Genomic DNA, 27,504 nt, shown 5'->3' with positions numbered 1-27,504 from the left:
TTACACAACCACAGAAGAAACCAACACCAGATTCCTGTCCTGTGTTCTTAAATGTGAACTATTTGACTAGGCATCAGAAGAAAACTGGCAGCAATAAAGAGAAGGATGGAAAAAAAAAAAAAAAGAACAGAAATAATTTAAGGATAGAAGATAATTTTTTAAAAACTTTTAATCAAAATTCTGAGAGATTTGAGAGATTACTATAATTACAATCCCTGTGAAAGGAACAATTACTAAAGAAAAAATTTTTAAATTCTTACTTGAGGGAAGGAATTTTCAGCAATTTAAAAACTCAAAAGTTTACTTCCCACCTATCCATTCTTGGGAAATTATTTGATAGACTCTAGTAAAATGAGGGGAAAAAAGGGACACGTGAAAGCTAGGAAACAGAGGATGAAACCTAGAGAATCCTCAGGGTGGGAGGGTTATCTCAGGCTTGTTAAATCAGTTAGTCCAAACTGCAGCAGGAAGACGGAATGGAAAATGGAAATCTTGGGAGGACCATACAGATACGATAACAGCACACTGTTCTTCTGTCAAGAAATGATACCAAAACTTTCAGGAAAACACACAAACCCCCCAAAACTAGAATAATGTATTTCATTGATTGTAAGATGCACTTCTACATTTTAATATCTCTGAAATTTGTCTCACAATTCCTGGGAACTATAGTTTAATTCGTAGCATGCTTTTTCTTTCATTGTGGAATATAAAATAATGGTACATTTTTACAACCAATGACATTTCAGATGCAACAAATACAGTAATAATAATAATATGGGGACATACTTAAGTAAGCCCTTTTCATTGGTTAGGTCATTTATCCATACAAGAACCCTTAGGAACATCCTCTTTTCAGTGTCCCAGAGGTGGTGAAATTCATCAGGATGAAAAGAGATTCAAGTTTAGAACACTAATAACTATGAATAGTTTTTACACTGTCAAAATAACATAAATGGTACTATTGGTTTTTAATGTTGAAGAGTCAACTTAAGGATAAAGCAGGAAAAGACTCCGTCATGGCCACCAAAGACGATGAAAAAATATTGACAACTTTGTCAGGTTAAGAAGATGGTTAGAAGGGAGATGAGAACAGTTGAAGGAAGGACAGAGACACTAGTATCTTCAGTCTTAGGTTGAGTAAGCCTATTTATTTCCTTTTTCATTATTTTTATTCTTCTATTGGGTATTTGCGTATTTTAATTGCCTAAAAATAAAAGACTGAAAGGTTAATGGAAATGAGTTAAATTCCATCATTTGTAATAAGGAGTCTGTAGAGATTTTCTCAAGCTGATAATCAAGAGACAGAAGTATAAACAATTTGTTTAGAATTTGGAAAGAACTGAAAATAGAATTGGCTCAAATGAAGTTTCTTGAAGAGTGGGATTTATGAGGTGATGAGCTTTGAGGTGAGAGACTGTTAATGTTAAACAATATTATCTTACTGATTGCCACGTACATGTATTACCTTGATAAGAATGCAGAAAATTGAAAAAGGTAAGAAAATTGTTTTGCCTGAAAAAGCAATCCTGCAGCTATTAGGGCAGTACTGAAGATTCAGCTATGTGTATCATAACTGAAGACAAATAAGCTAACTAAGGCATATCAATCATTAAATCAGATTTACTTGATGATAAATTTGATCACTCTTCTCAACTAAAATAAAGCTTAAAATCACCTTGTAGCCATGTAAGCATAATTTATTGCTTTTATTACATTATATATATGTACTTCTTGTGGTTCTAATACACTCTTGGGAACACAAGCCATCAGTTACATAAATGAGATCTAGACTGAAAGAGAAGTTATTGCTGGGCCTACGATGCAGGGGATCACCTGCACTCTGCCCATACCTGTTGAGACCCAAGATGGTCAGGCAGCAAAATCTGTAAGGAGAGATCGAAGGCTGCTGCTTCCCTGAGGAAAACAAATAAGGAAGATGTTTTAATCCCGGGACACTGAAGCAAAGACTTCAGTGTTCTGACACTGACCTCTCTGCTGAGAAGTCATACATTATTTCATCTCTTTAGACTACAAGGAATGGATACCAAGACTAGAAAAACAAGATCTATGCCTCTTTGATTCTGAACTTCCTAGCAGCCTTAGTCAAATCTAAATTCACTGAAAGGAAATTACATGCTGAGGTTTATAGTTATTTGCTAGTCTGCTGTATTTGGGTACATTTTGCATATTTGGAAGTCTCAGTTATATCTGGATGAACATTAAATAAATAATAGAGCTCTTATTTCATTGGTATAATAAAAAGTGCCTTTAGTTTAGAGAAATAAAAAGCCAATTGGGAAGATTTTCTTGTGAAATATTAAGACAAATGACATTTTAGAAGTATGTGTAAGCACTAGAGAAAAGCTGATAAAAGTATTTCTCAGAACATTATGCATTTGCACAATAGAAAGCAATTAGGTTGATTTTTTATTTTGCCTTTTGAAAAACTAGTAAATAATTATACTTTTAACTCTTAAAGATAGGTCACTAGTTGATTGCAAAAATAAGCAATATTACAATTTTAATATAACTAGGCTCATGTTATGTTTAGCTAAGTATAAAGTATTTCAAATAAGTGATGTGGAGTGGGTTGTCTGTAGCCTCTGCACTTTTAATTTCCAGCTAAAACTCACCTTTCACTTACCATAGTGGCTTAATTGTTCATTTAACCACATATCATCCTAGAAACAGCCTTCATAAATGTATTATCTAAAGGCAACTGATTTAATCTTACAAAGTCATTTAAACTTGAATAGCATCTTGGTTCAGAAAATATTTTCAACTTTTTTCTCTTAATTGAGGATGTTTTGAGAGGGCAAGTATATGTCTCTCTCCCATTAGACTGTAGGCAGTATGACAAAGGGAACCGTGTTTTTGTCCTGAATGTTGGTGTACTAGTGGTACCCAAATTGAACTTGGCAATTTGTAGCCTTCCAATGGATATTTGTCAAATGAATGAATGAAATGAATGTCACAGCATGCTTCAGAACTCCAAACACTGTTTTACCCTACTCTCAGAGAATTATGCCTTCACTATAGATATTTGGGTTCTGAAAACCTTTTGGTGTTACCCAAAATAGTGCTGTGCCTTCAGAGAGAGAATATGAGGGTAGCAACAGAGATCTCAAGAGGCCAAATACTCAGAGTAATCAAGGTCTGTACTTTTTAACTCCTGAAGCACCACCCTCTGTCTCTCTCCTCCTCTCCAATGTCTGTATTGTTGTCTCATGAGCACTTTACTGCCATCTCCCATTGGAATCACCGTAACACCCTATAAAACAGCTCTTGTGTCCCAGTCTCTACTTTCCCACTGCTATCAGTATGATCTTCTAAGACAATGAATTATGCCCCTCTGCTCTGCATGTAGGACATTCGTGACATCACAGGTACAGCCCTTCATGGGAGGCTCCAACCTCCAGCAGCAACTCTCCTGACCCCTTGGAAATTACTTCTCAGCCACACTCAAATCCATGCTTCCCTAAGTAATCTGCAAAATGTTTATGCCCGAATGTCTGCTCATTTGTTCTGTTTACCTGAAATACTCTTTCCTGTGTACCGTAAGGCTGAGTAAACTGCTCCTCATGTGTGTTCCACTACATTTCATATACCTCTTTCTATACACTTGGAATTGAAGTTGTTGCTTTACTGGCCTCCTTCTCTAAACAATGCTATTGTGGGGCTTGGGAATCTGACATTCATCTTTGTATTTTCATCACTTCTGTCATATAGTTGATCTTAAAAAAATGTTTGATAAATTCAAGTGCAAGTGACTTGGCCAGATGCTTAGCAGAAAAAAAGACTAAAACACATGTCTCCTGTCTCCCTGAATCCTTCTATTTAAACCCTGGGTCCTTTCAGAAATGATTCTCAGAGAAAATAAATCATATCTTTAAGATGTACTCTGGCAGTCTAAACTTTGGGTAAGTGATAGGCATGACCTGAAAATGAAAAAAGGAGAAGAAGGAGCATTTGGAGGTTTAGGCTATACCTATACCAAGACAAGCAGAGGTAGGTACATAGCAGTGACTCAATGTTAACTAAGAAGTTAACAAGCACGAGACCAAGTTTCTCCCACTGTAACTAAGCAAATCACCTAGTTTCTTTGTGCCTCATTTCTCATCAGTAAAATAATGGAAACAACCTCTTTCTTCATGGAACTCAGGCAGTATTATTTTGGAAATAAAAGTGCTAATAGATAAGAGAGAACATTTGGGGGTATTTTTTGGTTGTTTTTTTACATATTATAGCAGAGGAAGTTAAAAAAATTCCCCATGACAGCGTCCCATTATAATCATAGGAGGGAAGCCACAGTGTTGAAATTTGTAAGAATAATCCCCAAATTCTTTGTCTATAAACAAGTACACCAGAAGATAATGTTAAATAAAATTTGCTTTCTTACACACAAAAAAAACCCTTCTATATTCAGTAATAACAATGTCGTAATGCCCTCATCTCATAACTATTCCACAATTTTACTTATTTTCATAATCTATATTTATTTAAAAAATGTTTTTAATATGAAATTTATTGTCAAGTTGGTTTCCATACAACACCCAGTGCTCATCCCAACAGGTGTCCTCCTCAATACCCATCACCCACCCTTCCCTCCCTCCCACCCCCCATCAACCCTCAGTTTATTCTCAGTTTTTAAGAGTCTCTTATGGTTTGCCTCCCTCCATCTCTAACTTTTTTTTTTCTTCTTCCCCTCCCCCATGGGTTTCTGTTAAGTTTCTCAGGATCCACATAGGAGTGAAAACATATGGTATCCGTCTTTCTCTGTATTAAAAAGTAATCATGTTTGGGGCACCTGGGTGGCTCAGTTGGTTTAGTGGCCAACTTCAGCTCAGGTCGTGATCTTGTGGTTCACGCCCCGCATCAGGCTCTGTGCTGACAGCTCAGAGCCTGGAGCCTGCTTTGCTGCCCCTCCCCGACTGATGCTCTGTCTCTCTCAAAAATAAACATTAAAAAATAATAATAATAAAAATAAAAATAAACCAACAAAAAGTAATCCTGTTTTAGAGGCGCCTGTTGGCTCAACTGGTTAAGTGTCCAACTCTTGATTTTGACTCAGGTCATGATCTCTTAGTTCAGGAGATGGAGCTCCGTGCTGGGCTCCGCACTAATGGCGTGGAGCCTGCTTGGGATTCTCTCTCTCCCTCGCTTTCTGTCCCTTCCCTACTCATGCTCTCTCTCTCAAAATAATAAACATTTTTTTTTAGAGTAACCATGTTTTAAAAAAAGTAACCACGTTTGAAATATACAGAAAAGTATACAGAATAATGCTAAAGTATGCTGACCTTGAATCAGAGGGCTTTGTATGAATTAATGTAATCCTTGTATCAACCCTATAGAATAAATACGTTATTTTCTTCATTTTACAGATGAAAAAATGAAACCACAGAGAAGTTAACTAACTTGCCAAACTCACCCAGAAAAGGAGTGGCAGAGCTGGAATATGAATCCAGGCAGTTGTGTGTCTGGATATCCATAATTAAGCACTGCACTTGTGTTGCCTCTTATGTAACACAATTCATGTTCCTGTCATTCAGATTTAATACATGTTATTATTTTGTCATATTTTTACGTGTTTTTAAAAGAAAATGTTACAGATATAGTTCATTTCCCATCCCCCTTCCTCCTCAAAGGCAACCATTATCATTTGTGGTATCTCCTTTCATGTTTCATAATTAACTGTATGTGAGGGGCTGTGCATAAGAACAATATATTTTGGTATTTGGGTTTTTTAAAAAAGGTATGGTACTCTATTATTCTGCAACTGTATCTTCAAGATTTATCTACATTAGTAAATGCAGGTCTGACTGATGCACATATTCCATTGAAAAATATAATTTAGGGGCGCCTGGGTGGCTATCGGTTGAGCATCCAACTTCGGCTCGGGTCATTATCTCACAGCTCGTGAGTTTGAGCCCCTCATTGGGCTCTGTGCTGACAGCTCGGAACCTGCAGCCTGCTTCAGATTCTGTGCCTCCCTCTCTCTCTGTCCCAACCCACTCGTATTCTGTGTCTCTCTCAAAAATAAATAATAGTCAAAAAAATTAAAAATTATATATACAATTTCTCTCTTGATAGACACTGACATTGTCAAACATTTTTTTTAACTTGTTATCACAAAGTTGCAATGTACACTCCTGTACATCCATCCCTCCCTCTTTCTCTTTGTCTCTCTATCTATGGATATTTCTCTAGGGCAAATACCTAGATATTGAATTCCTAGGTTGGATGCTCTGCATATCTTTAATTTTATTAAATATTACAAACTGTTCTCCAAAATGGTTGTACTAATTTATATTCCCACAACCATGTTCCCATTTTTCCATACTTTCAACACCACTTCGGATAGTTAATAATTTTTGCCTTTCTGTACGTTGTTGTCTTGTGTCCCTTTGATTACCAGTGAGGTTGAGCATTTTTCATGTTTACTAACTAAATGGGTTTCCTCTTGGGGCGCCTGGGTGGCGCAGTCGGTTAAGCGTCCGACTTCAGCCAGGTCACGATCTCGCGGTCCGTGAGTTCGAGCCCCGCGTCGGGCTCTGGGCTGATGGCTCAGAGCCTGGAGCCTGTTTCCGATTCTGTGTCTCCCTCTCTCTCTGCCCCTCCCCCGTTCATGCTCTGTCTCTCTCTGTCCCAAAAATAAATAAACGTTGAAAAAAAAAAATTAAATGGGTTTCCTCTTATTAGAAGTGCTTCTTCAGTTCCTTTTTTCATTTCCCTACTGGATTATTTGACCTTTTTCCTACTGATTTGTGGCAGTTCTTTATATGTATATTATCTGTATGAATATTTTTGGTTATGCGCATTAAACTCATCTCACAGATGGTTGCTTATCTTTTAACTTTGTTTATGATATCCCTTGTGTCAGCTAAGACTTTTACTTTAAGACTTTTACCTTAAAGCCGTTAGCATTTCCAATCTTTTCCTTTATGGTTTGTGTCTTTTTTGTGCCATGTTTTAAAAATTCTTCCTAACATCAAGGCTATTTTGCAGGATTTCCTTTAGATAGTTTTAAGTTTATAATTCCACATTTAGATCTTTAAATGAAATTTATTTTCATGTCTGATGTAAGGTGAGGACCCAATTTTATTTTGTTCCACATACGTGACCAAATGTCCAATACTATTCACTGACTGGTCCACCCTTTTCCCACTAATCTGAGATGCCATCTCTTTCACATACGGTTCCTATTTATGTGTAGGTGGGTTTCTAGGCTCTCTATCCTGTTCTACTGCTCTACTTGTCTATCTTTATGTCAGATCATTCCATTTTAATTATTATAGCTTTATAATAAGATGTATGTAAGTTATATACTGTAAGTTATAATGAGTTTTCTGCCTTAGTAAAACTGTCTTTGTAAAAACCTAAATACTTTGAAAAGACATGAAAATACTGTCATTTTTTTTAACAGAATGATCCCCACACACACCTCCCCTATTGCCAGTGTAGAAAATAAAACTAGAAATTACTAATTTAAAACCAAGTCTTTTCTCTTTTCAAAGAACTACACTGCAGGAAGGAAGGAGGGGAGTGCTTACCAGTCAGGAGCTAAAGACCACCAACCCCAGATCCTTAAAACTCATTATTATAAGCTTTCTACTATGTGTGATAAAACCTAAGACAACCCCCACCACTCCACTGAGAACTGCCCTTTCATCAGTTGGGGAGGAAGGGCTTTCCAACACCTAGGTAGAGGAGAAGTGATCCTATGACACTCAAGTAGGAAAATCAAGAGCTGGTGATCGTCAAGTGGAGAAACAATCAGACTGTGATACTCAGGAGAGGGGTGGAAGGTGGGATCTAACAGGCTAAGGGAAGGGCAGCTGATGGTACAGATCTGAAAAGGTTCACAGTATTCAGTAACACATCAGAGGCCTATAGTTTCATCAATGTTTTGACTTGCCCTCTCTTCCTGTGGACATGCAATCCACTGTCCAATTAGGTGAAGAGAGGAATGAAACAAGGCTCTTGCTTCTTAGATGATGTTGCTAGCATCAAGCAGTGAGCCCCAGAAACTCCTGTACCCAGGTACGTAATTTTTCCCTAAGTTATATACTTGAGGTCAAGAAATTACTAATATAATGACCACACTCATGCTACTTGTGAGGCACTGGGACTGGAGAAAAGGGTACTGTGTGGAGAACACAATAAATTAGATACGTATCTAGTTCATTAACTTTCTTCTCAAAGACCTAATGAAATAAAGCTTACTCCTCTTCACCAGATCTTACAAAACTTTTGACATTACCACTACTACCAATGGCAACTCAAGGGCAAAATTATACAAGGAGAGAAAGAAATGGAAGAAGGAATAAATGAAATATATGAGGCAATTAAAAAAGTCAATGTCCAGATTTTCTTAATCCTCCTTATTTGGGCTACCTCCAGGTGATTTTGCTATTCAATCCCTTTGTCAGAGGTACCAACTTAAGAAATAAAACAGATCATTTCAGAAAATAGTATCATGTGAATTAGTGTGGAAAAAGGTACACCTAAGAAAAAACTAATAACTCAAAATTAACTTTCAACCAATATTTAACATAATGGTAAGAAGTTCCAACTGGGATTTCTCTCATTTCCCAGAACTTCCCTTTAAATAAAGTCCGTAGCTGAAATCAAAAGTACTAAGTACCTCCTTCTCCCATTCTAGGTTCAGGGAATACGTTAACCTGTGCTTCCAACCACTTCCCAAAAAGGGACACATTCCAGCAAAAACTCCCACTGGAAGGAAGGGAAGATTTAGTGTGAGGAGAAGCTATCTCTACCCTCACCATCCTATTGATTGTTTGTACAATTTGTACAACAAGACATCATACGATACAGGCCATCCTGGTATCAGTGGTTACTTACCAAAGGGATGCCATTAATTTTAGCTGAAAATACAAACCTAGTGACAAAAAGAAAATTATTTTATTTTTCATGCAACATTTCCTAGGTTTAGAGGTTATATGCCTCCAGATTCTTTGTTTAGAACAATGAAAGCCCAATCTAGTGAGGTTCGGCAGAAAAGAATTTAATAAGGGCCACAGGATTTCCTAGAATACCAGTAAATCAGGTTTGCAGGAATCCACAAAAAACTCTCTGACCCAACACAGATTTGCTCTGGTAGATGTCATGAAGCCACCAAACTCCAACAACGGGCCTCTAAGGCTGAAACCACTGCAGGGATGCTGCTTCTGCTACCTCTAGAAATGGCAAGATTTGCATTTGCAAAATAGATTCTTCTAGGTACTTTTTTTTTCAATATATGAAGTTTATTGTCAAACTGGTTTCCATACAACACCCAGTGCTCATCCCAAAAGGTGTCCTCCTCAATACCCCTCACCTACCCTCCCCTCCCTCCCACCCCCCATCAACCCTCAGTTTGTTCTCAGTTTTTAAGAGTCTCTTATGCTTTGGCTGTCTCCCACTCTAACCTCTTTTTTTTTTTTCCCCCTTCCCCTCCCCCATGGGTTTCTGTTAAGTTTCTCAGGATCCACCTAAGAGTGAAAACATATGGTTATCTGTCTAGGTACTTCTAATTGGAGTCTGGTGTGAGTGCATTTGACTGACAAAGCCTAAGGTCACAAGACTGTGCCCTCATTGAAATACAAACTTGGAACCAAGTTTTTGGCCTCTCCAATGGGGAAATGCAGATGCACAGAGGGAATTCTCTCACGCGGCAAGAGTGTTCAGTTACTGGGTGGCTGGATGGAATAACAATGTGCCCCATAATATGGGTCCTGCATTCCCTATATCACTGCCTCTTAAGCTTCAATGTGCATACAGGTTATGTGGAGATCTTATTAAAATGCAAATTTTGATTCTTTAGGTCTGGAGTAGGACCAGAGATTCTGCACTTCTTCTAAGCTTCCAGCTGATGCTGGTTAATACTGGTCCATGGAACATTTTTTAGAAGATGAATGGATGTAATTGCATAACATCGGAATCTACCTCATTACTTAAAGAGTATTGAGCACAGCCTAATAATGGCAACAATGGTGGTGATAATGAAAATAAAAATATTAGTAATGGTAGAAACTTATTTGCTGAGTGTTTATTATATGTCAGGTATTCTCTTTAACCTATATTTCTGCATTTGGTCCTCAAACAATCCTATAAGACAGGCACTATTATTACTTTACAAATGAGAAAACAGTCTCAGGAAAATGAAATGACAGCTAATTTCACAAGGCCAGCAGGAGGTAGGGGTGAGAATCGAGCTAGGCATGTCTGATTCCAAACTCTGAATGGCCAGGCTCTACTATCTCAATGCCCAGTACTGCCTGACTTATCAATCCTCAGATAAGCATCCTGTGATAAGGAGGGAAATGATGGCATAAAACTGAGCCTGAATTTTTACTCTCCCTCCCTTATCTTTCAGAATTTATGTCTCAGGTTTTCCTGCAGGAAGGCACAGAAAAGGGTGTGGCTAAGAAAACATATTTAGTCTTGTCCTATCTTGCAAGAAGAGGCATATATTTCTTGTGGAATAAGAAAATATATATAATATCATGGATATGTATGTATACATATGTATATACAGACACACACAAGCATACATATTCATATGTGTTTCTACCCCTTATGTTAGAACACTGTTCTAGTATATCCTGTCCTTGAATGACATATATAAACATCTCCTCCTATCTGCCCACATTAAAAAAAACTTAAGTGCTCAAGGGCACCTGGGTGGCTCAGTCAGTTAAGCATCCTACTTTGGCTCAGGTCACGATCTTGCAGTTTGTGAGAGTTCAAGCCCCACATCGGGCTCCGTGCTGACAGCTCAGCTCTCTCTCAAAAATAAACATTAAAAATAAATAAATAAACAAACAAAATTAAAAAACTTTAAGTGCTCAAAACAAAAACAAAAATACACACAAATAGTAGTAAGTACCTACTTACTTACCTACTGGTTTGCTGCCCCTTTCAAGATTAGAACCTAGAATGAATGTCCTTGGAAGAATACCCCCATCCAACCTCTACACCTAGCTATGTGGTTTGTGTAGAACTGGCCTCAATACCATTTCCTGTTGGGGGCATGATGCTCCAAAGACTGATTCAGGGGTTAAGGGGACTGCTGCGACAGAGGCACAGTCTACTGCAAGACATCAATCTTAGCAGCACTTGGCAATCACCTTAGGGACAATGCAGGAATCAAATATCTACAGGTAGAGCTAATACCAAGGAAGCTAAGGGTGAGAAATAGCAAGAAAGAAACTAGACATCATTTGACCATTGCATAAAAGCTTGTTTCAAGATATGTCCTTGGACTATAAAGCAATTTATTCTCTTTTAACTTATTTTAACTCAGGTTTTTTGTTTTTGACAAGAAAAATCACTGTTTATGCATGTAAACACAGACCAAATAACTAGAATATATGACTTAATCATTTTAAAAGCTTATTAAACTTGGGGCACTAGGTGGCTCACTCAGTTAAGTGTTGGACTCTTGGTTTTGGCTCAGGTCATGATCCCAGGGTCATGGGATCAGGGCCCGAGCTGGGTTCCATGCTGAGCGTGGAGTCTGCTTGGGGTTCTCTTTCTCCCTCTGTCCCTCTCCCCCACTCATGATCTCTCTCCCCACCCCAAAAAAAAAAAATCTAAGAAACAAAAAACTTACTAAATTCTATTAAATACTTTAAATTATACTATTCTATTCTATTGAATACTTTAAATTATACTCTTCTTTTTCTATGAATGCATTTTGTTTTGTATAAGATATAATCAAACAGTGGAGAACCTAGCTAGTTCAGTTGGTGGAGTGAGTGACTACTGATCTCAGGGTTTTAAGTCCAAGCCCTGTGTTGGGTGCAGAGATTACTTTAAAAAAAAAATCTTTAAAAAAAAAAATACTCAAATAATAAAAAATTAGAAGAAAAAGAGATCAACAACAGAATTGAAAATCTACAAACAGACCCAATTATAAACAAAAATGTGATATATAAACAGGAATTATTTAATGAATGATGCTGAAACATCTAAGTGCAAAAATAATGAAGTGAGGTTCCAATCCAAAATATATTCTAACTGCAGAGTTAAAGGTAAAAAAAACAAAGGAGACAGGATGGGGTTGTGGGGGACCAAAAAAGAACCAGAGTAAAATACAGGTAGTTATCTGACTCAAGGGAGGGAAAGGACATCCTTAGCAAAATAACCAAAGGCAGAAAAGATGATAGCTAAATAAAGGCTAAAAAGATTAACCTTCATAAAAATTAAGAAAATCCATCTTAAAAAATGCCATCAACAAACTTACTTTAATTATACCAAAATTACTTTAACAGTAAAGAGAGAAATGTATTTCCAATGTACAAAATAGACTATGAGAGAGGTGCCTAGGTGACTCAGTCAGTTAAGCCTCCAACTCTTAGTTCTGGCTCAGGTCAAAATCTCGCAGTTCGTGAGTTCAAGCCCCGCATCAGGCTCTATGCTACTAGTGTGGAGCCTGCTTGGGATTCTCTCTCTCTTTCTCTCTCTCTGCGCCCACCCCCCACTTGTGTGCTCTCTCTCAAAATAAATAAATAAAAACTTAAAAAAAATAGACTGAGTTAATATTTCCGATATATATATAGAACATACGATTTATTAGAAAAAACTAAAGATGTGTATTTTCTTTCTTTTAATGTTTATTTCTTTATTTTTGAGAGAAGGAGTGAGCAGGGGAAGAGCAGAGAGGCAGAGAGAGAGAGAGAGAGAGAGAGACAGAGACAGAGACAGAGACAGAGAGAGGGACAGAGAATCCCAAGCAGGCTCCAAACTGTCAGCACAGAGCCCAACGCAGGGCCCAAACTCAGGAAATGTGATATCATGACCTGAGCTGAAATCAAGAGCCAGAAGCCTAACCAACTGAGCCACAATGTGCTCCAAGATGTGTATTTTCAAGAGAAAAACACACATATATTATAAATCCGATAAGAAAAAGTTGATTGCTTGCTACTATAAAACTTCTGGGGAAAAAGCTGATTAATAAAAGGGGTCCTTGTACAAAATCATAAAGTAAGTCGTGTGTATGTGTGTGTATTTGAGAAATATGCACATAAAAACCCAACTCACAATGCAATAGAGATTTAAATTTATAACAAATGCCCCAAATTTACATTTAAAAACCTCAAAATGTAATGGAATCTAAGCCACTGGGAGATAGTTAATAATTCTTTTAATAATATATGTCCTCTTTCCTCATTACTGTTTGCTAAGATTTGGGTTGAACAGTATAACAGGGTTGGTATGAAAATAATTTTATCCATACCTTGATTAACATTTTATCACTTTGGTTGTTTAATTTTGAACATAAATAAGGATGACTTTACACTAGGAGAATACAATTTAAATAGCATCAGTAAAACTAAGTAAAATGAGACAATTTCCCTTTGTTTTTGGTTGACTCAATAGTCATTTGTCAGATTATTTTAAAAATATTATTCAAAGATATGCAGTATTTCTACAATGATCTGATAAGAACTCCAGCTTATACAACATCTGTTTTCTTAAGAAGAGTACCTGATTTTGCTTACAGCAAGTTCTTTTCAAAAGCTTTCTTCTTTGCTTAGTCCCAAGTACACTTTATATATTAACTGAGTAAGGTCCATCTGTACATAATCATTCGCATACATTTGGATGTGCTCAATTCTAAATTTAAAAAAAATCTATGTTTAGAATAAAGACTACCCACTGCAATAAATATGCAAAACAAGTAAATAAAAGCGTTAGAGCACAGAGCCTAATTGGGCTCTATAGAACAATGGTAAATTTAAGTCTACGTAACGTTCACAAGAGAAAAATGTCAATCAGATTATTTGTTCCAGTGATGTTTCCAGTACAAATAGTGTTTCTTTAGCTAATGATATCTTAGCAATATAATATCCTTCCAAAGAACAACGGATCAAAAAAACATCAAAATGATTCCTTAGGAAATTCCCATTACCAGTTCTTTATACTGTTTTTCTTAAAGGTTCAATTCTAAGCCAAACCAATTCTCCTTGCTAGAGTAAAGCTAAATCACAGTTTACGATTGTATTCATTATGTGCTGTACTTGGCCATACCTGCTTTTATAGCTATTATAAAAAAATACAATTTCATTAAGAAAAGAAAAAAGCCTAAGAGAATGTAATCTATATAAAAATAAATAGATTAAAATATTTTTTTCAAATAGGCTGAATTTCTTTTCAAAAACAATTATATAATAAGATATTCATATTTTATTTAGTAAAGAGCCTTGATGTCTCATTCCTTATTCACTAGGCAGATACAAGAAAATCTGGGGTAAGTTAGTGGAGGGGATAATACAATTACTAAGCTGTGGTACATTAGCGGAAGGATGCTGGGTAAGTTCATGGAAGGATATGTAATACAAACAGTCTTACTAAGCTGTTTTGGTATACTGGACCACTGTGCAAAATACATTTCTGAATTCTACCCTCAAATATAAATTAAGTGGGAATGCAGAAAACTCTGTCAGGCCAAGTCTTCTAATTTATATTAAAAAAGGGGGGGAAGGGGACACAAATAAACTAGATGCAACTATTTATTTAAGTGAAAAAGTACTACTACTTATATCCTATATGTATAAAGAGTCAGATTTCCTACCTAGTACAAATACTTCACCAGCCTAATAAAAATAACGTGTCTAAATTATGCCAGGATTAGCCAAAGACCATACTGTTATTAAATGATTGAAGTAAAACTTTTAAAAGTTCAATTAACACCATTAGTCATTAGGATAATGGAAATCAAAACCATAATGAGATACTATTTCATGCATCTAATAGGATGAATTTTTTTTTAATGGAAAATAACAAGTACTGGTGAGCACATTAAGGAACAGGAACCTTTTAACATTGTTGGTGATTGTAAAATGGCGGAGGTACTTTGGAAAACAGTTTGGCAGTTCCTCAAAAAATTAAGCATAGAGTTATCATACACCCAGCAATTACACTTCTAGGTAGTTGCCCAAGTGAAATGAAATTATATGTCCACACAAAAACTTGTATATGAATGTTATTAACAGTATTACTCATGACAGCTCCAAAATAAAAACAACCTAAATGCCCACCAGCTGATGAATAGGAAAACAAAATAAGGTATATCCATATAATGAAGTACTATTTGGTAATAAAAAGAAATCCTGATACATGCTACAACATAAATTAACATTTAAAAAAGTAGCTAATTGCAAGAAGGCAGTCACAAAAGGCCACACGATATGATTCCATTTACATGAAATGAGCACAAAAGACAAATCCATAGAGACATAAAGTAGATTAGTGGTTGATGGGTTGGGAGGAGGGAAAGAGAGACTGCTGATGAGTATGGGCTCCTTTCTGGGGTGATGACAGGGTTTTGAATTATATAGTGGTAATGGCTGCACAACTCTGTAAATATACCTGAAGCCACTGGACTGTATACTTTAAAAGAGTATATTTTATGGTATGTGAATTATATCTTGATAAAGCTGTTACTTTAAAAAGAAGGAAAAATGAATAAACTGAAAAGCATAATTCAGGATATGAATATTTTCATTGTGTATTTTATTAATAACACCAGGGCTATCGCAGGAAAATCATAAATTGGGTAAAGGCACAGGTACCACAGGATTCTAGGAGACTTTTCCCAAAATACAGGACTACCTTGAGAGGAATTAAAATGAAACCAAAATGTGCCACAAATTTCTGCTTTCTCTACTCTCTGTTCTACATATCTGTCATCCTTATCCATGTTTCTACTTCTGGCCTATTAGATTTGAATAATAGATCCAAACACGCGACACCCAAGCCCCCTTTATATAATAATATCCCAGATTAAATAAGAACTGAACGTGAGAATTACAGAATATCAGAATATCAGAATAACAGATAGAGACCTCATATGATTATTTCCCTCCCCTCTCATCCGCTGAGTTAGGCCCATGTATTCCAGGAATGCAAGTTATTTTAAATTATGAGATAAAAGATAAAATATTTCTTCTAGAATTATTTATTGCCTTTTAAAAGCCTTGTTCTAAACTGCCACACCAACTAAAATGAATAGAAATGCCAAGATGGTTCAGACAAATAATAAAGGAAAAGCGCCAGTTCTATTGTCATTATTTGTCTAACCCAACATCATTTTTGGCTTCAAACAGCAATCAAATACTTTGATACTGATAGGAGACAAATTTTTTTTCAAAGATAACTCTGCTATATAAAGTTCAGCTTAAGATCAGATACAAACCTTAAATCTAGCCATGCAATATCAACAGCACAATCCTACAGCTGTCCTCTCAGCCCTGAGGTACACTGACTGGATGGATGGCCTTAATTCAGATGAATTTCCTTTAGAGTAACACCTGGATGTCATATATTTCATTATTTCTATCTTTCTGAGAATAATAAAGGCCTGAATTCTAGCAAACTGAGCCAATGGTTTCATAAGTGTTGACGGCGCAGAATTCTCTGACGTACATGGATGAGGGACTCTCTGTCACCTCATGTGCCATACCTGGTATGCACTGTGCTGTGGCCTCAGTGGTTATGGTTGGAGCAACTGGGGGCTGCTGCTGACTGGAGCTCACTTCTGGCTCTGTGTTAACTGAGGGAGAAAGAGCTACCTCACAAGAGGAGACCTGGCTGGGCAGATGGGGCAGGAACTCTTCAGAAGCAATTTGGTCATCTTGTCCAGGCAGTTGCAGGGCAGACAAAGGGATGCTGATCTGTTTATTAGGATGGGAAGTGCTCACAGGCATCTGCATGGCCACCTGCTGGTTTGTGCCATGGGCACTGGGAGGTCCTCTGTTTGGTGAAGCCAGAGATACCCTGGCAGTCTTCTGGACGATCGGTCTGGACATCACAGAGGGAGATGCAGACACACCATGTGGGTCCAGCTCTGTGCTGATGGCAGATGTTACATGGGGAATCAGCTTAGCAGACCCTATACAAGAGGGACCAGCATGACTCTGAGGCTTGGGTTTTGCCATCTGTGTCAATGACAGGGCTGGTCCGTCTACCCCTCCAGTCAGCTCTGCATTCGCCACAATGTAATAATCCTCGGGAATCTCTTGTTTGATTTTCTTAATGATGACATCATTGCTGCATTCATCAACCATTTGAGCTTGGGAGCTGGAATGGAGAGAAGATGGAACTATTCCAGGCCTTTTTCGAGCAATGGTTTGAGGCCTTTGGGTTTGGGGTTCAAAGTCACTATCCTCATCTGTAACAGAAGACTCACAAACCATGTCAAACAGGGTGTTTTCATCTTCATATTCTTCAACAGCTTCATCCAGTTCAGAGGGCTCACTGCAATAAGAGAAGTCACAAGAGTCTCTGGTCCGATTACAGTCTAGCTTCGCTTTCACTGGTCTCCCAGGGTACCTTTCAACAGGGCTAGTTTGTGTCTCGGAGGGCACTCCGATTATACTGGGACTATCAGAGTTAAAACTTCTGTTATCCTGGAAACAGACCCTTTCTTGGGACCCAGCTCTGCAAGTAGCTGTCAATGGCCAGTGATAAGCATGGCCAGCACTACAGCCCCACATTGCTGTGAGGTTCCCATGGGAACCTTCTGAAAGCAAGTGTTTCAGGTTTGGAATGAGGCTGCAAATGGTCCCATGGCTGTGGGCCCAGCTGACCAATTTGGACAGATTCTCAGATGAGGTATGAAGGCAATCCTCCATGTTACAGGATCAGCAGTGTCTTTCCTAAAGGGAAATAATCAAAATAAGAAGCCATTATTACCCAAGATATTCCCGTATCTCCATCATTTCAATATCCTTGAACTATGATCATGTGGCATAAAAAAGAAATGCACTTCAAAACTTTATCTAGTTAATATTGCTGCACATGGGCAGGGACTGGAAGAGAATACAGGGAAAAGTAAAAAACAGTTGATGCCTTATGGCTGTGAAACAAGATTTTTGTCCGTTTCCTTCAATGTTATAATATCTACATAAAAAGTAATATCTGCATAAGAAAAAATGTGGGAAAGAAAAAAAAAACAAGCAATAAAAAAGAGGTGAGGTTTGTCATGGTACATTTTACTTCCAAAGTCACAAAAAGAGGCTTAGTCAGCCCCTTAAGAGTAAAATGTATGCATTATTTGTATTAACCAAGAAAATGCACTTCCAACTTTACACTCTGCCATCAGAAACTTCATTACTGAAGGCAGAACCAACAAAGGCTGAGATCCATTCTAGGATGAGTTACAGAAGGGAAGTCAATCCTCTGCTGGGCACCAGAAAGCAATGATGCAACTAAGAGTCCAAGGAAAGAATCAAGTGCTGAAGTGCAGAAGAAAAGTCTAATAGAGAAAGGAGAATGGACTGGGAGGAGAGCCACTAGAGTGCACCTGCTGGGATCTGGGTTGCAGGCAGTCTGTAGATCAGAAGCAAGGATGGGTGGGCCAGGTGCCGGGACTCTAACCAAATCTTAGGAACAGGCTTTCTGCCTCCTTGCTGTCTGAAATTCCTGAAATACTGCCTTTCACGTCACAATTTAGAGGTAAAAGATGGGTCTGGTGTGTTCCACCATCTGAGCCTCCTGGGCACCCTAGGATAACCAACTACCAAATAGGAATAAACTATTCTTTATTGGACAGACTTCAGAAAGAATCACTTGTTATGAGTCCTTGGCTGGGTAAGAGTGAGGACAAGATGATGGGCAAGAAAAGTAAAATGGGGCACGTGGAGTCTGCAAGTGATTAGAAAGGTCAAGTAAAAGGGAGATCCTGGGGAGAACTGGGATGAGGGGCGTGGAGAAGGAGGAACAAGGATCTTGATGTGTGGTTAGTCGGTCCTGTTCATCTGTAGCTGTGAGTAACAAGTGGTGCCTCAGTGTAGGTGGGCTCTGCACTGAGGTACCAAGGTCTAACTATAATGTCAGGTGGTCATACAAAAGGGCACATTTGAATCTCCATGGCACCTCATCAGTAGAGTTAGGTAAAGTGAAACCTTTCACATGTTATGAGGCCTCTGTGATGTGGTCAGGACCACAGCCAACCTCTCAAACCTCATTTCCTACTAGTATGGGATTTCCCCACATTTTTTATGGTCTCCTCTTTGCTAAAGTTTCTCACCCTCCACTAGGCCTCTAAAAATTTGTTCTTTGTCTTGATATGCAGCCCTCTTCTTTATTCATCTGGAAAATCCTTTCAAAACTGAACTTGAGACCACCTCCTGTTGAAGTCTTTCCAGAACTTCTTTCAGCCTCAAAAATGTATTCAAATTCTTTTCACTTGTGCATCTATCATCTCCTGAGTTATCTCTGTACTGTTATCATTGACATTCTTGTCTGTTTCCCAAACATGACTGAGAATTACTTGACGACAGGAACTGTAATTTTGCATTCATCAATGAGGGCCTACTTGGGGATTAATACGATATGGTCCTGCTCTTGAGAATTTATAATCTACTGTTAATGATGAGTGGATGAATGAAGAATGAATGAATAAATATATAAATGCTGGCAGTGCCATCAACACTAACAAAGTGAACACATAAGACCCTCAAATAAAGGGGTGCCTGGGTGGCTCAGTCAGTTAAGCATATGACTCTTGATTTTGGCTCAGGTCATGATCTCACAGTTTGTGAGTTCAAGTCCTGTATCAGGCTTCTCACTACCTCTTTCTCTGCCCCTCCCTTCCTCAAGCTCTTTCTCTCTCTAAATAAATAAACATTTAAAAAAATCTTTTTTCAAAGACCCTCAAATAAGAAACAAGAAATCTCCTCCTATCACTTTATTGTAATCACTGAAGGGAACAGAGGATTTTCTTGCCAGTGGTATAACCAAACCACGGCTGTCTTGTGTACAGAAGACTAATACATGAGCAACCAGATTTTAAGAAGCAGCACAGTAAATGGAAAGAACAGTTATTGGCATAGGAGTTGGGAACTTCAATTCTAGTCCTGGAACCTGAGTCTGTGGCCTCAAACAAATCATAGATTACCTCTAAGCTAAAATGTCAGGACTATATGATCTTTATGTTCCCTTCATACTTTAGGAATTTAGGAACTTATTTTTATTTGTTTCATATAACTTTAAAGTAAAAATGCAGAGAAAAGAGAAAGACTGCTACAATTAACACAATGAGCACTGAGTAATGTACAAAATTGCTGAATCACTATATTGTACACCTAACACTAATATAAAACTGCATTAACTATATTGAACTTAAAATTACAAAATTAAAAAAAAAGAAAGGGCGCCTGGGTGGCTCAGTTGGCTGAGCATCTGACTTTGGCTCAGGTCATGATCTCACGGTTCTTGAATTCAAGTCCCGCACTGGGCTCGCTGCTATCAGCATGGAGCCCACTTTGGATCCTCTGTCCCCCTCTCTCTCTGCCCCTCCCCTGCTCACGTGCTCTCTCTCTCAAAAATAAACACACACACACAAACACACACACACACACACACACAAACACACACACACACACACACACACACACACACACACACACACAAAGCAAGAAGGCCTGAGGTTTTTTATTTTTGTTTTTTAAGTTTCTTAATGTCTATATTTAATTGGTATGACAGAGCCTATTTGCCTACCCAGTATCCATTCTCTCATTTTCCTTACAGAAAGTCCCAATTTGTAGGGGCAGCAATATGCTTACCTAAAACATATTTCCCAGCTTCCCTTGAAATAGGGATTGTCATATAACACAGTTCTGGGCAATAATATGTTAAAAAAAAAAAAAAAGCCACTGAGTGGGGTTTGGGAAAGCCTTCTGAAAAACAGACTTGTCCAGTTTTTGCCTTTTTTTCTTTTGCCCTTTGTCCTTCTCTTTCTTCCCGACTAGAACAAGGACATGATGGTTGGAGCTCCATATGGCAATAGAGGCCATAATGGGAGCATGAAATAAGAACTTAAAGATGGGAGAGAATAGCCAGAAGGAGGTTGGGTCCCTGTTGACATCATAAAGCCACGATATCAACTCTGGACTATCTAGGACTCTTTATTACATAAGGAAAGATGAGCCCCTTACCTTGCTTAAGCCACTGTTGTTGGAGTATTTAATTACATACAGCTGAACTCAACTACTACCTGACACACAAAAAATAACATTCATCTCTGGTTTTTGGAACCTCAGAGCAGAATCCTTCAATTTCTCTGCACCATGCCCCAGTACAATTGTTTCTCAGACTGGACTCCACAAATAAATTCTTGGGAAGTCTATAATTCTATTCCAAAATGTTTCATTTTGATTCTATAAAAATATGATTATTTTAAGCATATCATGAGTCATCTAAATAATCACATTACATCCGAGTATTGCCTTTGCATCTATACTCACATTATTGTCCATAATCACCTAAAGTGACATGACTCAACTTCCAATTTGTTGGGAAACCCGTTCATGCTGTTTCCTTTTTAGCAGATATAAATACAAAACTTCTCTTTTGCATTAATTTTCAGATGAAAGGCAATCATGATTTGACGTCATGAAAATGGCATATGTGATGGTGAAGCAATATACCACTTTAAGTGTCACAGGGTAATGAGAAAATAAAAAGGTGTTGAAATAAATATATATGTTCATAGAAAGAAAATAACATACATTATGGCACAATATTTGACTAAGGACGTTGTAACAGTTCAAACAGATAAAAATGTGACAGAATCCAAACATAAAATTGTATAAGCATGTAGAACTTCAAAGAACTTATTGTATAAGTAAAAGCTACAGTAGTAAAATAAGTACCTTTCCACAAGCCGGAAAAAAAATTATAATAAAAGACAAAGTAGATAAAATTTCAAATTTTGTTAAAAGCTTATCCACTTAATTCTATAATAATAACCAACCTTTAAGAATCAATAGACAGTAATCAGAAGTCACTTTTATTACATTCTGAAATTCACTAGCAATCTTATGAAGAGGCTCTTAAACTTTTCTTGAGTATGATAAAGTGAAAATATTTTTCCAGTATCACTATTAATATATTTCAGCCAGGCAACCAATGTTAACCAATACAGTTATAAGAGAGCATAATTAGCTGATATTTAGGGTAATTAAATGGATTGAGTCCAAGCTGCCAAGGAATAACTATCAATATGCTGCAATATATTCTAAATTTAATAAAAATAGAATCAATAAGACAATTAGGGTATTTCCAAGGTGCTAAAAATAAATCCTTTCAAGAACCTACTGATTTCCTTCAACAGTCTGATGATAAGCTCTATGCTGAAAAACAATGCTTTTTCTACATTTTCAAGAATTAAAAATAACTTCAGACAGTGTTTTCCCATATCCCATATGGGCTATGATTGGATTAGGCACACGGATTAGGAGTTATCACGTGACACTTGATTAAAAACAAACTCAAAGAGCCCTGACTAGCAGAGTTTAGGTTATGAGATCTGGTTACCCTAAATTTGCAAACAGAGCTATAAAGTTATTATCAACACTTTATATGTTAACTTAGGGAAGCAAACATTCTATATATTAGGATTCATACTATTAAAGCCAAATCAGAAACCCATTAAATATAGAGTCAGACATTCTACTATTAAATCCAACACCAATCATTAAGGTTTCAGTAATATGAAACTAATTATTATTACAGCTAATACTTATTGGACATTATTAATTTCCAGGCACTATTCTAAGACTTGACATACCAATATCCTAACTATAGTAATACTCCTAATAAATTAACTAAATTATTACCCTCATTTTATGAGTAAGTAAACTAAGTCACTTGAACAAAGTAGTGGTAGAGCCAAAGTTTGAACCTTAGTCTTTCTCCAGAGCCCATGCTCTTAAAATTAACATACTACACTGCTTCTGATATAAAAGTAGAAAGATATTGTCTCCAATCTGGTTTCCTATCACATTAATGTTAATTTGAGTTTATGTTGGTTTTATAGTTTAACTTTGGTTGAATTTGTGTGATTATTTTGGTTTACAGCTGTCTCAGAACTATAAGCATAAATTTTATGTTTATACATATTTAAATAACATTATGACAAAAATGACTTAAGGCAGCACTGGGCTAAGGACAGTCCATGAAAATGTTTTTCTTTCAAAAGTTTGAGAAAAACTTCTTACAGGAAAAAAAAGGGGGGGGTATGAAAAGATATGTCATTCTTAGAAAACCTGACAAAGTACCAATGAATACCAACCAAATACCAGTGAATGTCTGGTTGGCTTTCACCTCACTTCAGTTCCAACAATCTGCCCACAGCCATTTATAGTCTCTCTCTTTATAAGATTCTGAACCTGGGGCGCCTGGGTGGCTCAGTCAGTTAAGTGTCCGACTTCGGCTCAGGTCATGATCTCACCATCCGTGAGTTCAAGCCCCGCATCAGGCTCTGTGCTGACAGCTCAGAGCCTGGAGCCTGCCTTGGATTCTGTGTCTCCCTCTCTCTGACCCTCCCCTGTTCATGCTCCATCTCTCTCTGTCTCAAAAATAAACATTAAAAAAAAAATTTTTTTATAAGATTCTGAACCTTTCAAAGGATTTAGTGTGGTGTTGTTGGAATGCCACTAAACGTCAATTGCTGATAGATGATAAAATTGACACAAGAAAAAACAGAAAATCTTGGTAGTCATATATCTATAAAAGAAGTTGAATGCTAAAAAAAAATCCTCTCCCCAAAAAAATATTTCACTGATAAATTCTATCACACATTCAAGGAAGAAATAATACCAAAATGATGCAAATATTTTCAAAAAATAGGAGAAGGGAGCACTACCCAACTTGTCTGAGGAAAACAACATAACCCTAATAACAAAAACCTGAGAAAGGTACTACAATAAAGAAAATTACAGAAAAACATCCTTATTTTATACAAAAAAAAAAAGCTTACAAAACATTACCGAAATGAATCCAACAATATATAAAATGGATAATAATACATCATGACCAAGTAAGACTTATCCTAGGAATGCAAGGTTGGCTGAACATTCAAAACTCCACCAATATAATTCAACATATTAACAGTCCACAGAAGATAAAAATCCACATGATCATCTCAAAAGATGCAAAGCACATGACAAAATTAAATATTCATTTACAATTAAAAATGCTTAGGGACACCTGGGTGGCTCAGCCAGTTGAGTGTCTTGATTTCAGCTCAGGTCATGATCCCAGGGTTCTGGATTCAAGCCCCATGTTAAGCTCTGCGCTGAGCATAGAGCCTACTTAAGATTCTCTCTCTCTTCCTCTGCCCCTCTCCCCCACTCACACACTCTCCCAAAAAAAACAAAAAAACAAAAAAAAAACCCACCAAAAACAAAACAAAAAAACCCTGAAACATCTCTTAGTAAGCTAATATTAGTAGGAATTTCCTCAAACTCATAAAGGATAGCTGTAAAAAATCTACAGCTAATATTAAACTTAATGTAAAAGGCTGAATCATCTTCTCCCAAGATCAGTATTCTGAATGCTCACTTTCATCACTTATTCAACATCATACTAGAGGTCAGTGCCGCTGAAATAATGCAATAAAAAGAAATAAAAGGTAGAAAAATTAGAACAGAAATAAAACTGTTTTACATGTAGATGATACTGTTTATGTAGAAAATTCCAGAGAATTCATGAAACTGCTAGAACTCATAAATGAATTTATTAGCAAAGTAGTAAGATAGAATATTAATAGTTTTAAAAATCAATTATTTTCTACATACTAACAACAAAATATTAGAAAATTAAATTTTTAAAAATTCTATTTATGGTAGTGCCAAAAGTATTAAATACCTAGGAATAAATCTAACAAAAGATGTCCAAGACTTCTATAACTAAAAACAACAAAACACTGATTAGAGAAATTAAATGTGACATAAATACAGATAAATACTATATTTGTGGATTGAAAGATTCAATATTGTTAGGTTGGTATTATTATCAACTGATATATCTATTCAATGCAATTCCAATCAACATTCCAGTTGGCTTTTTTTAGAAGAAACAGACAAGGTGATTCTAAAATTTATATAGAAATGCAAAGGATCTCGAATAACCAAAGTAAAATCTTTAAATAAGAATAAAGTTGGAGGACTCACTATACCTGGTTTTGAGGCTTAGAATAATTTCAAGCTATAGTAATCAAGATCATGGGATCCTGACAAAAGAATAGACACATACATCAATGGAACAGAACGGGTGCTCAGAAACAGACCCACACATATTTGGTTAATTGATTTTCAACAAAGGCAAAGGCAATTCAATAGGAGAGGAAAAAATTTTCAAAATATGATGCTAAATCAATTAGACAGCCATTAAAAACAAAAACAAAACAAAACCTTCAGTTAAACCACACATAAAAATTAACTCAAATTGGGAGCCCCCACGTGGCTAAGTTGATTAAGCATCAAGACTTCAGCTCAGGTCATGATCCATTCGGTTTGTGGGTTCATGCCCCACATCTGGCTCTGTGCTGACGGCTCAGAGCCTGAAGCCTGCTTCAGATTCTGTGTCTCCCTCTCTCTCTGCCCCTCCCCCATTCACACTCTGGCTCTCTCTCTCTCAAAAATAAATCTAAAAAGTTAACTCAAAATGGACCTTAAACCTAATCTGAAACCTACAACTAAAAAAATTCCAGAAGAATTTTTTTAGTATCTGTGACCTTGGGGTAGGCACAGGTTTGTTAGGTTGCAAAAAGCAAGAGCCATAAAAAATTTGATAAACTGGACTCAATCAATTGCTAATGGAATATAAATAATCCAGGGATGAAGAAGGTATCCATCAAAATTAAACACACTCAACATTGCTACCTTCTTTCAGGAGATCCCCTATGTAATTTTCATTGCTATCTAAGGAAATGTGGGTATGGTCTAAAAAGCACTGATGATGTCTCAACTAACAGACCAGTGATGAACAAAGCTAGAAACAAAAGAAAAAACAAAACATGGGAAGTATAGCTCCTTTAAAAAGCCAGAGACAAGGTTTCTATGTTTTTCTTACTTACTGAGAATGACATATACTTCCTATTTTATTATTCCATTAACTACAACTCTTAGAATCTAAAAAGTAGATCATACAATCCTAATTTCCCCATATTTTCATTAAAGGATGCAATTTATTACATATGCTACATATAGAAAATATTCAAACTGGAATTTTACCAAAAAAAGTCTGAAGAAAAAAGTTTCAACATTAATGCATAATAATGTACAGAAAGAAGATACTACTTAAAAAAAATTTTTTTTAACGTTTATTTATTTTTGAGACAGAGAGAGACACAGCATGAACGGGGGAGGGGCAGAGAGAGAGGGAGACACAGAATCGGAAGCAGGCTCCAGGCTCCGAGCCATCAGCTCAGAGCCCGACGCAGGGCTTGAACTCGCGGACCACAAGATCGTGACCTGAGCTGAAGTCAGACGCTTAACCGACTGAGCCACCCAGGCGCCCCAGAAGATACTACTTTTAAAACCACAGTGAAAGGACAGGGAAAGGATATTTATTCCTACTGAGGCCTGAAATGTGCTTTCCAAAATGTAAGACCCATCTATTATTTTTAAAAATGTATACGTAAGTTACATAAATTAGCACAAACATTAAAAGTGAGCTTACAGGGGCACCTGGGTGGCTCAGTGCGTTGGGCATCCAACTTTGGCTCTGGTCATGATCTCACAGTTTGTGGGTTCGAGCCCCACGTCAGGCTTTTCACTGACAGCGCAAAGCCTGCTTCAGATTCTCTGTCTTTCTCTCTCTCTCTGCCCCTCCCCTGCTTATGCTCTCTCTCTCAAAAATAAAGAAGCATTTTTTAAAAAGTGAGCTTACAAATAAAGATTTCAGGGGCGCCTGGGTGGCTCAGTGGGCTAAGTGTCCGACTTTGGCTCAGGTCATGATCTTGTGGTTTGTGGGTTCGAGCCCCGTGTCGAGCTCTGTGCTGAGGGCTCAGAGCCTGGAGCCTGCTTTGGATTCTGTGTCTCCCTCTCTCTCTACCCCTGCTCCAATCGCATTGTCTGTCCCTATCTCAAAAATAAACATTAAAAAATAAAAATAAAAATAAACAAGAAACCAAATAAATAATTCAGATTATATGATATTTGCTTTTATTTTAATACAGTTATTAATTTTCAAATGTTATAAGTACTATGCAATCCATGATGTAATTTTTGGAAACAGACAAATCTAAAAGATACTTCGCACCTAGTAAATTAAAAAATCATAATATAAAAAAGTTTTAATTCTATACCATGAATATATAACATGTACTTCATTTATATTTCAATTCAGTAAACATCTATTAAGTACATATTACATGCTAAATACTGTGTTATAGACTGATTTGTGCCACCCCACCCGCCGTACAGATATGTTTTAGTCCTAAATCCCAGTACCTCAGAATGTGACCATAAGATAACTTATAGGGGTGCCTAGGTTGCCCAGTTGGTTAAGTATATGACTCTTGATTTTGGTTCAGGTCATAATTTCACTGTTCATGAGTTCAAACCCCGCATCGTGCTCTGCACTGACAGCATGGAGCCTGCTTGGGATTCTCTCTCCCTCTCTCTGTGCCCCTCCCCATCTCTCTCTCTCTCTCTCCCAAAATAAAATATTAAAAAAAAATAACCTATAATTGCAGATGTAATT

The 27,504-nt window shown here is 37.1% G+C and overlaps 1 protein-coding gene across 4 annotated transcripts in view; it reads right to left on the bottom strand.

Moving 5' to 3' along the window:
* Positions 1-27,504, bottom strand: part of KIAA1958 (uncharacterized protein KIAA1958 homolog) — a 158,639-nt gene that overhangs the window by 71,277 nt on the left and 59,858 nt on the right. For all 4 annotated transcript variants that reach the window (XM_023242572.2, XM_023242571.2, XM_045043882.1 and 1 more), the window contains exon 2: positions 16,472-17,666. In XM_023242572.2, coding sequence (XP_023098340.1) covers positions 16,472-17,642 — 1,171 coding nt within the window. In that variant the 5' untranslated portion in view covers positions 17,643-17,666. The remainder of the gene's footprint in view (positions 1-16,471; positions 17,667-27,504) is intronic.

The sequence above is a fragment of the Felis catus genome, chromosome D4 (assembly GCF_018350175.1).
Source record: "Felis catus isolate Fca126 chromosome D4, F.catus_Fca126_mat1.0, whole genome shotgun sequence".
Taxonomy (NCBI): Eukaryota; Metazoa; Chordata; class Mammalia; order Carnivora; family Felidae; genus Felis; species Felis catus.
The sequence above is the reverse complement of the archived record's forward strand: the minus strand, read 5'-3'. Positions and strand labels throughout refer to the sequence as shown.